The 12,500-nt window shown below is 48.5% G+C and overlaps 1 protein-coding gene across 1 annotated transcript in view; it reads left to right on the top strand.

Moving 5' to 3' along the window:
- Positions 1-12,500, top strand: part of LOC127928662 (metallophosphoesterase MPPED2-like) — a 112,760-nt gene that overhangs the window by 21,417 nt on the left and 78,843 nt on the right. Inside the window, exon 2 of the mRNA XM_052515833.1 lies at positions 1,772-1,997. Within this exon, the coding sequence (XP_052371793.1) occupies positions 1,772-1,997 (226 nt within the window). The remainder of the gene's footprint in view (positions 1-1,771; positions 1,998-12,500) is intronic.

The following is a 12,500-nucleotide window of genomic DNA, read 5'->3' as shown; positions in this document are numbered from 1 at the left end:
CTCTCTCTCCCCCTCTCTCTCTTTCTCTTCCCCCCTCTCTCTCCCCCTCTCTCTCTTTCTCTTCCCCTCTCTCTCTCCCCCTCTCTCTCCCCCTCTTTTTCTGTCTCTTCCCCTCTCTCTCTCCCCCTCTTTCTCTGTCTCTTCCCCTCTCTCTCTCCCCCTCTCTCTGTGTCTCTTCCCCTCTCTCTCTCGCTCTCTCTGTGTCTCTTCCCCTCTCTCTCTCCCCTTCTCTCTCACCCCCCCTCTCTCTGTCTCTTCCCCTCTCTCTCACCCCTCTCTCTCTGTCTCTTCCCCTCTCTCTCTTCCCTCTCTCACTGTCTCTTCCCCCTCTCTCTCTCTCTCCCTCTCTCTGTCTCTTCCCCTCTCTCTCTCCCCCTCTTTCTCTGTCTCTTCCCCTCTCTCTCACCCCCCTCTCTCTGTCTCTTCCCCTCTCTCTCTTCCCCTCTCCCTCTCTCACCGTCTCTTCCCCTCTCTCTCTTCCCCTCTCTCTCCCTCTCTCTCTCTGTCTCTTCTCCTCTCTCTTCCCTCTCTCTCTCTCTCTCTCTCTCTCTCTCTCTCTCTCTCTCTCTCTCCCTCTCTCTCTGTGTCTCTTCCCCTCCCCCCCCCTCTCTCTCTCCCTCTCTCACTGTCTCTTCCCCTCTCTCTCACCCCTCTCTCCCTGTCTCTTCCCCTCTCTCTTCCCCTCTCTCACTGTCTCTTCCCCTCTCTCCCCCTCTCTCACTGTCTCTTCCCCTCTCTCTTCCCCTCTCTCACTGTCTCTCCCCTCTCCCCCACTCTCTCTGTCTCTTCCCCTCTCTCTTCCCCTCTCTCTCCCCCTCTCTCTCTCCCCCTCTCCCCCCCTCTCTCCCCCTCTCTCTCTTCCCCTCTCTATCCCCCTCTCCCTCTGTCTCTTCCCCTCTCTCTCTCCCCCTCTCTCTTCCCCTCTCTCTCTCCCCCTCTCTCTTCCCCTCTCTCTCTCCCCCTCTCTCTCCCCATCTCTCTTCCCCTCTCTCTCCCCTCTCTCTCTGTCTCTCCCCCTCTCTCTCCCCCTCTCTCTCTCTCTCTCTCTTCCCTCTCTCTCTCCCCCTCTCTCTTCCCCTCTCTCTCCCCCCCTCTCTCTTACCCTCTCTCTCTCCCCCTCTCTCTTCCCCTCTCTCTCCCCCTCTCTCTGTGTCTCTTCCCCTCTCTCTCCTCCTCTCTCTCTCTCTCTTCCCCTCTTCTCTCTCTGTCTCTTCCCTCTCTCTCTCCCCTCTCTCTCTCTCCCCTCTCTCTTCCCCTCTCTCTCTCTCTCTCTCTCTCTCTCTCTCTCTCTCTCTCTCTCTCTCTCTCTCTCTCTCTCTCTCTCTCTCTCTTCTCTCTCCCTCTCTCTCTCCCTCTATCTCCCCATGTCTCTCCCCTCTCTCTCTCCCCCTCTCTCTCTGTCTCTTCCCTCTCTCTCTCTCTCCTCTCTCTCTCTCTCCTCTCTCTCTCTCTCTCTCCTCTCTCTCCCCCTCTCTCTCCCCCTCTCTCCCCTCCCCTCTCTCCCCCTCTCTCTGTGTCTCTTCCCCTCTCTCTCCTCCTCTCTCTCTGTCTCTTCCTCTCTCTCTCTGTCTCTTCCCCTCTCTCTCTCTCTCCTCTCTCTCTCTCCCTCTCTCTCTCCCCTTCTCTCTCCCCCTCTCTCTCTCCCCCTCTCTCTCTCCCCCTCTCTCTCTCACCCCCTCTCTCCCCCTCTCTCTTCCCCTCTCTCTCCCCCTCTCTCTGTGTCTCTTCCCCTCTCTCTCTCTAACCCGTGTGTATGTTTTCTCCCCTCCAGGTGGTCTACCCTATGAGTTTAAGGTGGTGATAGCAGGGAACCATGAGCTGACCTTCGATAAGGACTTTATGGCTGAGCTGGTCAAGCAGGATTACTACCGTTTTCCCTCCGTGTCCAAACTGAAGCCCGAGGACTTCGATGACGTCCAGGACCTCCTCACTAACTGTGTGTACCTCCAGGACTCTGACGTCACCGTCAAAGGCTTCCGGATATATGGGACGCCATGGTAAGGAGGAATGGGAGTTTTACATACAATCCCCACCACCTGAACGTGTGTGTGTGTGTGTGTGTGTGTGTGTGTGTGTGTGTGTGTGTGTGTGTGTGTGTGTGTGTGTGTGTGTGTGTGTGTGTGTGTGTGTGTGTGTGTGTGTGTGTGTGTGTGTGTGTGTGTGTGTGCATGGATAGCAAGGTTGGGCTCAATTCGAATTGAAGACAGTCAATTCAGGAAGTAAACTAAAGTTACAATTCAATAATCAAAATGTCACTTTTCAATAAACTGTGAAGCTTTTTGTTTCAAAAGTTCAAAAGTTTAACATTTCTGAATGTTAAATTCAAATCACTTTCTGGCTGCCTTCAATAGAGTGGTGGATTCATTCATACCATCATCTATCAATGAATCCAGGCTGCATCACATCCGGACGTGATTGGGAGTCCCAGCGCCGTCCGGTTTCGGCCGGGGTAGGCCGTCATTGTCAATAAGAATTTGTCCTTAACTGACTTGCCTAGTTCAATAAAGGTTACATATCTATATTTATTTATGTAATTGTCTAGTTGTAAACGGTAAGCCTCCAACAGACTTTATATGACTTGTCTTGGTCCCGTGTTTTAACACACTGTTCCACCACTACAACTCCTCTAGATCCCTGAGGAAGGGCAGTTTACACCAGGTTATCTTCCCCCATTCTCCTCTGTCCCCTCCCTATAGAGTTTACACCAGGTTATCTTCTCTCATTCTCCTCTGTCCCCTCCCTATAGAGTTTACACCAGGTTATATTCTCTCATTCTCCTCTGTCCCCTCCCTATAGAGTTTACACCAGGTTATCTTCCCTCATTCTCCTCTGTCCTCTCCCTATAGAGTTTACACCAGGTTATCTTCCCTCATTCCCCTCCCTATAGAGTTTACACCAGGTTATCTTCCCTCATTCTCCTCTGTCCCCTCCCTATAGAGTTTACACCAGGTTATCTTCCCTCATTCTCCTCTGTCCTCTCCCTATAGAGTTTACACCAGGTTATCTTCCCTCATTCCCCTCCCTATAGAGTTTACACCAGGTTATCTTCCCTCATTCCCCTCCCTATAGAGTTTACCCCAGGTTATCTTCCCTCATTCTCCTCTGTCCCCTCCCTATAGAGTTTACCCCAGGTTATCTTCCCTCATTCTCCTCTGTCCCCTCCCTATAGAGTTTACCCCAGGTTATCTTCCCTCATTCTCCTCTGTCCCTTCCCTATAGAGTTTACACCAGGTTATCTTCCCTCATTCTCCTCTGTCCCCTCCCTATAGAGTTTACACCAGGTTACCTTCCCTCATTCCCCTCCCTATAGAGTTTACACCAGGTTACCTTCCCTCATTCTCCTCTGTCCCCTCCCTATAGAGTTTACACCAGGTTATCTTCCCTCATTCTCCTCTGTCCCCTCCCTATAGAGTTTACACCAGGTTATCTTCCCTCATTCTCCTCTGTCCCCTCCCTATAGAGTTTACACCAGGTTACCTTCCCTCATTCCCCTCCCTATAGAGTTTACACCAGGTTACCTTCCCTCATTCTCCTCTGTCCTCTCCCTATAGAATTTACACCATGTTATCTTCCCTCATTCTCCTCTGTCCCCTCCCTATAGAGTTTACACCATGTTATCTTCCCCCATTCTCCTCTGTCCCCTCCCTATAGAGTGTACACCAGGTTATCTTCCCTCATTCTCCTCTGTCCCCTCCCTATAGAGTTTACACCAGGTTATCTTCCCTCATTCTCCTCTGTCCCCTCCCTACAGAGTTTACACCAGGTTATCTTCCCTCATTCCCCTCCCTATAGAGTTTACACCAGGTTATCTTCCCTCATTCCCCTCCCTATAGAGTTTACCCCATGTTATCTTCCCTCATTCTCCTCTGTCCCCTCCCTATAGAGTTTACCCCAGGTTATCTTCCCTCATTCTCCTCTGTCCCCTCCCTATAGAGTTTACACCAGGTTATCTTCCCTCATTCTCCTCTGTCCCCTCCCTATAGAGTTTACACCAGGTTACCTTCCCTCATTCCCCTCCCTATAGAGTTTACACCAGGTTACCTTCCCTCATTCTCCTCTGTCCCCTCCCTATAGAGTTTACACCAGGTTATCTTCCCTCATTCTCCTCTGTCCCCTCCCTATAGAGTTTACACCAGGTTATCTTCCCTCATTCTCCTCTGTCCCCTCCCTATAGAGTTTACACCAGGTTATCTTCCCTCATTCTCCTCTGTCCCTTCCCTATAGAGTTTACACCAGGTTATATTCCCTCATTCTCCTCTGTCCCCTCCCTATAGAGTTTACACCAGGTTATCTTCCCTCATTCTCCTCTGTCCCCTCCCTATAGAGTTTACACCAGGTTATCTTCCCTCATTCTCCTCTGTCCTCTCCCTATAGATTTTACACCAGGTTATCTTCCCTCATTCTCCTCTGTCCCCTCCCTATAGAGTTTACACCAGGTTACCTTCCCTCATTCCCCTCCCTATAGAGTTTACACCAGGTTACCTTCCCTCATTCTCCTCTGTCCCCTCCCTATAGAGTTTACACCAGGTTATCTTCCCTCATTCTCCTCTGTCCCCTCCCTATAGAGTTTACACCAGGTTATCTTCCCTCATTCTCCTCTGTCCCCTCCCTATAGAGTTTACACCAGGTTATCTTCCCTCATTCTCCTCTGTCCCCTCCCTATAGAGTTTACACCAGGTTATCTTCCCTCATTCTCCTCTGTCCCCTCCCTATAGAGTTTACACCAGGTTATCTTCCCTCATTCTCCTCTGTCCCCTCCCTATAGAGTTTACACCAGGTTATCTTCCCTCATTCTCCTCTGTCCCCTCCCTATAGAGTTTACACCAGGTTATCTTCCCTCATTCTCCTCTGTCCCCTCCCTATAGAGTTTACACCAGGTTATCTTCCCTCATTCTCCTCTGTCCCCTCCCTATAGAGTTTACACCAGGTTATCTTCCCTCATTCTCCTCTGTCCCCTCCCTATAGAGTTTACACCAGGTTATCTTCCCTCATTCTCCTCTGTCCCCTCCCTATAGAGACACAGGCTTTGTACTCTGGCAGCTCACAGAATGGCTCCACTGATACGCTGGCTGTTCATCCCAACACACACTACTCCTTTATGTGGTTCCTCAGGCTTAGGTTACGCCTGTGTTTTGACATGGAGGTTAAGTGATACATGTGGTACTGGAACACTGTTTCAATAGACAGTAGTCAGGAGTGTGTGTGTGTGTGTGTGTGTGTGTGTGTGTGTGTGTGTGTGTGTGTGTGTGTGTGTGTGTGTGTGTGTGTGTGTGTGTGTGTGTGTGTGTGTGTGTGTGTGCGTGTGCGTGTGTGTTCGTTCGTGCGTGCGTGCGTGCATGTGTGCGTGCGCATTCGCATGTTGGGGGGGGGGACAATGTGTACACGAGAGATAGGTGGCACACAGTGACAGTGTGTCAATAGATGTGTGTGTCCATGTGTGTGTCTGGGTACTGGATGGAATGGAATGAAACACATTCCTGTGGCCTAGCGTCTCCCCTCTCTCCTCTATTCAGGGACTTTCTCTCTGATCTTTAAATAGGTAACCAGGTCACACCTACGTCCTGTCGCGGGGCTATAATTAGCTGTTTAGCGGCTAGGCTAGGGAAGCAGTGGGTGTCAGAGGGGAGACGGATACGGCATTCCAGACATCACAGAAACAGCAGCAGGCCAGACAAGGGAGGAAACAGAGGGGGAGAGAACCAAGGGCCAGAACATAGTCAATATATCTTGATGTCTTCTCTCACCTGCTCTCTCTTCCTCTTCTCTCTCTCCATCTCTTTTTCTCTCTCTCTCTCTCTCTCTCTCTCTCTCTCTCTCTCTCTCTCTCTCTCTCTCTCTCTCTCTCTCTCTCTCTCTCTCTCTCTCTCTCTCTCTTCTCTCTCTCTCTCTCTCTCTCTCTCTCTCTCTCTCTTCCTCTTTCTCTCTCTCCATCTCTTTCTGTCTTTCTCTCATTCTCTCTTTCTCTCTCTCTCTCTTCCTCTTTCTCTCTCTCCATCTCTTTCTGTCTTTCTCTTTCTCTCGTTCTCTCTCTCTCTCTTTCTCTCTCTCCATCTCTTTCTGTCTTTCTCTTTCTCTTGTTCTCTCGTTCTCTCTTTCTCTGTCTCTTTCTCTCTCTCTCTCCATCTCTTTCTGTCTTTCTCTTTCTCTCGTTCTCTCTTTCTCTGTCTCTTTCTCTCTTTCTCTCTCGTTCTCTCTTTCTCTCTCTTTCTCTCTCTCCATCTCTTTCTGTCTTTCTTTTTCTCTTGGTCTCTCTTTCTCTCTCTCTCGTTCTCTCTCGTTTTCTCTCTCAGTTTCTCTCTGTCTCTTTCTCAGTGCATGCTGGGAGTGTTTTGTAGTTGAGAGGCTGTGTGAAATGTTTAAAGTTAGATGCTGGAGGGTTAATACACTTTTATTTTAACGGTACCCATTGTTTTTTAAAAAGTTAGGTAGGAAAAGGACAGAGTTTTAGTTTCCCGGGGCTTGGAAGGTGTGGTGTGTGCGATGGCAGCCTAGCGCAGAGGAGACGCTGTTGTTACGGCATGGATTCAGGTGTGTTCCTGAGAATGGAGTTAAGGTGGAGGAGGTTCTGCGGTCGGCGAACAGGTACGAGCTGAATTCATACATTACACATCTAGAATGAACAAAGCTGTGGTTGTGTTTACGAAACGAGTGAATTTGGTGGGTGTGCTGATTGCTAGTGGAATATTTGTAAGGGATATGTTGGTGTCGATTTCTCCTATTTCGGCTCTTTCGACCAGGGTAGTAGTTGATCATCTGCCTTCGTTTATTACGGATGTTTTAAAGAGCGGAGTCAGTTTGGTAAGTTTGCCAGCGGTGTTCCTGTACTGCCGGCAGGTTTTCAGGCAGATGCTGTTTAGCATGTTGTTTCGTTCCGGAGGCAAGTGTTTATGTTTCTGAACTACAATGAGCAACAGTTAAATGTGCACCTTAAAGTGAGGCATGGGGAAGGTCTCTATGCAGGGTTTGCCAGCACAGGTAGTCTTCGGTGTTTTGAGTGTGGGGATTTGGGGCATAAGAGCTTTTCGTGCCACATAAAGACCACAGACAAGGTGAGGATACAATTGCCAGTGGGGGAAATCGAGGTCAACATGCAAGGGGCCATGAGACGCAGGCAGCAGAGGCTGGGTCTAGTCATGCTATAGAGGGTGGTAGATGAGGCTGGGTCTAGTCAGGCTATAGAGGGTGGTAGATGAGGCTGGGTCTCGTCAGGCTATAGAGGGTGGTAGATGAGGCTGGGTCTAGTCAGGCTATAGAGGGTGGTAGATGAGGCTGGGTCTAGTCAGGCTATAGAGGGTGGTGTAGATGAGGCTGGGTCTAGTCATGCTATAGATGGTGGTGTAGATGAGGCTGGGTCTCGTCAGGCTATAGAGGGTGGTAGATGAGGCTGGGTCTAGTCAGGCTATAGAGGGTGGTGTAGATGAGGCTGGGTCTAGTCAGGCTATAGATGGTGGTGTAGATGAGGCTGGGTCTAGTCAGGCTATAGAGGGTGGTGTAGATGAGGCTGGGTCTAGTCAGGCTATAGAGGGTGGTGTAGATGAGGCTGGGTCTAGTCAGGCTATAGATGGTGGTGTAGATGAGGCTGGGTCTAGTCAGGCTATAGAGGGTGGTGTAGATGAGGCTGGGTCTAGTCAGGCTATAGATGGTGGTGTAGATGAGGCTGGGTCTAGTCAGGCTATAGAGGGTGGTGTAGATGAGGCTGGGTCTAGTCAGGCTATAGAGGGTGGTAGATGAGGCTGGGCCTAGTCAGGCTATAGAGGGTGGTGTAGATGAGGCTGGGTCTAGTCAGGCTATAGAGGGTGGTGTAGATGAGGCTGGGTCTCGTCAGGCTATAGAGGGTGGTGTAGATGAGGCTGGGTCTAGTCAGGCTATAGAGGCCCAGACATATTGTGTCCCGGGATGCTCAATCACAGACTTTGTTCTTGTTCTTAATCAGGGACATGTTGGACTTGTTGAGAGGTTCTAATGTAAACTTTGGATTTTGGACTGGCTTTTGATAGATTGGACCATGAGTATCTGTTTAATGTGATGTTTGGGTTTGGGGAAAGGTTTTTTGGCCTGTGTGAATATGTTGTATGCTGGGGCGTCATGTATGGTCAAGTTGGGAGGGGGGCTCAGCAGGCCAGTCTGGGTGAGACGGGGCTTCAGACAAGGATGTCCTCTATCGGGGCAGTTATATACACTAGCCATTGAGCCTTTTTTGAGGTGACTGCAGGGAATGTGCTGGACAGGGATGGGTGTGTTGACAGGCATAGCAGTGTCAGCGTATGCAGATTACGTAACTGTGATGGGCAGGAAATGCAGGCACTAGAGACTAGTCTGAAGTTGTACGAGGGAGCTTCGTCAGCTATGGTGAACTGGGGCAAGTGCAAAGCTCTGTTATGTTGGGCATGGAGGGATAAGGCCCCTATTCTGCTTCCAGGGGCTTTGCAGTGGGGTTGTGAAGGGCTTACAATTTTGGCGGTGTACCTGGGCTCGGAGAGGTGGGTCAGGAAGAACTTGGAGGGGCTGTCACAGGCAGTGGTGTCAAGACTGGCCAGGTGGAGGTGGCTCCTGTCCCAAGTGTCAAAGGTGGGGGATAACAAACCCTTTACTATAATTTAATGGGATGGTCTCTGTGCGCCTTGTGGTGGAATTTGAGTTCTATAAAATGATACAAGGTGAGGAGATATTTCAGGAGATATGGTGTGTCGGGGGGCTGTCTGTACAGCTGGGGAAGATGGGTTGGATATACGGATGTAGAAGTGGTCAGATTTTTGGTTATTGTGATGTGTGGTGTTGTTTTGTATCGTGGAGCAAGGTGAGTATGAGGTACAGGGGATATTGTTTTCTTGTCTTAATAAGGGGGAGTGGGGGAGAGGGGTTTAATGAAATGAGAATGTATCATTAAATAAAGACAAAAGGTCTCTCTCTCTCTTGTTCTTTCTCTCTGTTTTCTCTCTCTGGCTCTCCCACGTTCTCTCACTCTCTCTCTCTCTTGTTCTTTCTCTCTGTTCTCTCTCTCTCTGGCTCTCTCCCACATTCTCTCACTCTCTCTCTCTATCTCTTGTTCTTTCTCTCTGTTTTCTCTCTCTGGCTCTCTCTCACGTTCTCTCACTCTCTCTCTCTCTCTCTCTCTTGTTCTTTCTCTCTGTTTTCTCTCTCTCTGGCTCTCTCCCATGTTCTCTCACTCTCTTGTTCTCTCTTTCTCTGTCCTCGCTCTTCCTCTTTCTTTCTCTCTCTCTCTTCCTCTTTCTCTCTCTCTCGGTTTTCTTCTCTCAGTCTCTGGCTTTCTCCCATGTTTCCTCACTATTTCTCTCTCTCAATATTTCTTCCCTGCCTTTCTTTACCTCTTTCTTTTCCCCATCTGTCTCTTTCCTTCTCTCGTTCTCCATCCCCGTTACGAGAGAAAGCCACTCCCCCTCCTTCCCTGGTGTGTGTTTACTGTGAGGGCTGCTAAGTGTCTGTTGTGACAGCTTGGGGTCATGTGAGAGGCAGAGGTGAAAGCTTGGGGGTCTGGTGAGAGGCAGACCCCCCCACTCCACCTCTCTCGCCCCCCTCTAACCAGTGTCCGTCTGGCTTGCAGCAGTCCGGGATGCCCAGCCTGTCTGTTCAGTGTGAGGTCTCACTTAGCTCCACATTGACCCCAACACTACACCACTACAGGACGTGGGTGACCTGGTAAAGTGGACAGCTAAGAGCGTTGCTCAGACAAGTTTGTTTCAACCTTCTGAGTCCAGCATTGAATGGCACCCTTGTATTCCTAATTTAAGTTCAGGGGGTAAGGTTAAGGTTTGGGATGGGGTTATAATAATAATAATGGCTATGGCCTAGACCAACAGTACACTACACCCCAACCTAACAGTACACTACACCCCAACCTAACAGTACACTACACCCCAACCTAACAGTACACTACACCCCAACCTAACAGTACACTACACCCCAACCTAACAGTACACTACACCCCAACCTAACAGTACACTACACCCCAACCTAACAGTACACTACACCCTCTACTACTGCTACTACTACTACTACTATTGCTGCTGCTATGGAGAACATAAATGTTTTGTTAGCTAGTGTTTAATACCCTCCTCCATCTCTATGTTGACTGGTGTTTAATACCCTCCTCCATCTCTATGTTGACTGGTGTTTAATACCCTCCTCCATCTCTATGTTGACTGGTGTTTAATACCCTCCTCCATCTCTATGTTGACTGGTGTTTAATACCCTCCTCCATCTCTATGTTGACTGGTGTTTAATACCCTCCTCCATCTCTATGTTGACTGGTGTTTAATACCCTCCTCCATCTCTATGTTGACTGGTGTTTAATACCCTCCTCCATCTCTATGTTGACTGGTGTTTAATATCCCTCCTCCATCTCTATGTTGACTGGTGTTTAATACCCTCCTCCATCTCTATGTTGACTGGTGTTTAATACCCTCCTCCATCTCTATGTTGACTGGTGTTTAATACCCTCCTCCATCTCTATCTCTATGTTGACTGGTGTTTAATACCCCTCCATCCTCCATCTCTATGTTGACTGGTGTTTAATACCCTCCTCCATCTCTATCTCTATGTTGACTGGTGTTTAATATCTCTATGTTGACTCCTCCATCTCTATGTTGACTGGTGTTTAATACCCTCCTCCATCTCTATGTTGACTGGTGTTTAATAATCTCTACCCCTCCTCCATCTCTATGTTGACTGGTGTTTAATACCCTCCTCCATCTCTATGTTGACTGGTGTTTAATACCCTCCTCCATCTCTATGTTGACTGGTGTTTAATACCCTCCTCCATCTCTATGTTGACTGGTGTTTAATACCCTCCTCCATCTCTATGTTGACTGGTGTTTAATACCCTCCTCCATCTCTATGTTGACTGGTGTTTAATACCCTCCTCCATCTCTATGTTGACTGGTGTTTAATACCCTCCTCCATCTCTATGTTGACTGGTGTTTAATACCCTCCTCCATCTCTATGTTGACTGGTGTTTAATACCCTCCCTCCTCCATCTCTATGTTGACTGGTGTTTAATACCCTCCTCCATCTCTATGTTGACTGGTGTTTAATACCCTCCTCCATCTCTATGTTGACTGGTGTTTAATACCCTCCTCCATCTCTATGTTGACTGGTGTTTAATACCCTCCTCCATCTCTATGTTGACTGGTGTTTAATACCCTCCTCCATCTCTATGTTGACTGGTGTTTAATACCCTCCCTCCTCCATCTCTATGTTGACTGGTGTTTAATACCCTCCTCCATCTCTATGTTGACTGGTGTTTAATACCCTCCTCCATCTCTATGTTGACTGGTGTTTAATACCCTCCTCCATCTCTATGTTGACTGGTGTTTAATACCCTCCTCCATCTCTATGTTGACTGGTGTTTAATACCCTCCTCCATCTCTATGTTGACTGGTGTTTAATACCCTCCTCCATCTCTATGTTGACTGGTGTTTAATACCCTCCTCCATCTCTATGTTGACTGGTGTTTAATGCCCTCCTCCATCTCTATGTTGACTGGTGTTTAATGCCCTCCTCCATCTCTATGTTGACTGGTGTTTAATACCCTCCTCCATCTCTATGTTGACTGGTGTTTAATGCCCTCCTCCATCTCTATGTTGACTGGTGTTTAATACCCTCCTCCATCTCTATGTTGACTGGTGTTTAATACCCTCCTCCATCTCTATGTTGACTGGTGTTTAATACCCTCCTCCATCTCTATGTTGACTGGTGTTTAATACCCTCCTCCATCTCTATGTTGACTGGTGTTTAATACCCTCCTCCATCTCTATGTTGACTGGTGTTTAATACCCTCCTCCATCTCTATGTTGACTGGTGTTTAATACCCTCCTCCATCTCTATGTTGACTGGTGTTTAATACCCTCCTCCATCTCTATGTTGACTGGTGTTTAATACCCTCCTCCATCTCTATGTTGACTGGTGTTTAATACCCTCCTCCATCTCTATGTTGACTGGTGTTTAATACCCTCCTCCATCTCTATGTTGACTGGTGTTTAATACCCTCATCCATCTCTATGTTGACTGGTGTTTAATGCCCTCCTCCATCTCTATGTTGACTGGTGTTTAATACCCTCCTCCATCTCTATGTTGACTGGTGTTTAATACCCTCCTCCATCTCTATGTTGACTGGTGTTTAATACCCTCCTCCATCTCTATGTTGACTGGTGTTTAATACCCTCCTCCATCTCTATGTTGACTGGTGTTTAATACCCTCCTCCATCTCTATGTTGACTGGTGTTTAATGCCCTCCTCCATCTCTATGTTGACTGGTGTTTAATGCCCTCCTCCATCTCTATGTTGGCCAGCCAGACTATGAGAGAAAGCATTACGCCATGACGGAGACAGAGAACAGGCTCCATACTAACAGATGCTTAGCAGAGCTGATACCTAAACCAGCTGCCCCCTGTGACCCAACTACACACACACACACACACACACACACACACACACACACACACACACACACACACACACACACACACACACACACACACACA

This window comes from Oncorhynchus keta, unplaced genomic scaffold, assembly GCF_023373465.1.
Source record: "Oncorhynchus keta strain PuntledgeMale-10-30-2019 unplaced genomic scaffold, Oket_V2 Un_scaffold_3208_pilon_pilon, whole genome shotgun sequence".
NCBI classification, from domain to species: domain Eukaryota; kingdom Metazoa; phylum Chordata; class Actinopteri; order Salmoniformes; family Salmonidae; genus Oncorhynchus; species Oncorhynchus keta.
Note: the sequence above shows the minus strand (reverse complement) of the source record. Positions and strands in the feature narration are given on the sequence as shown.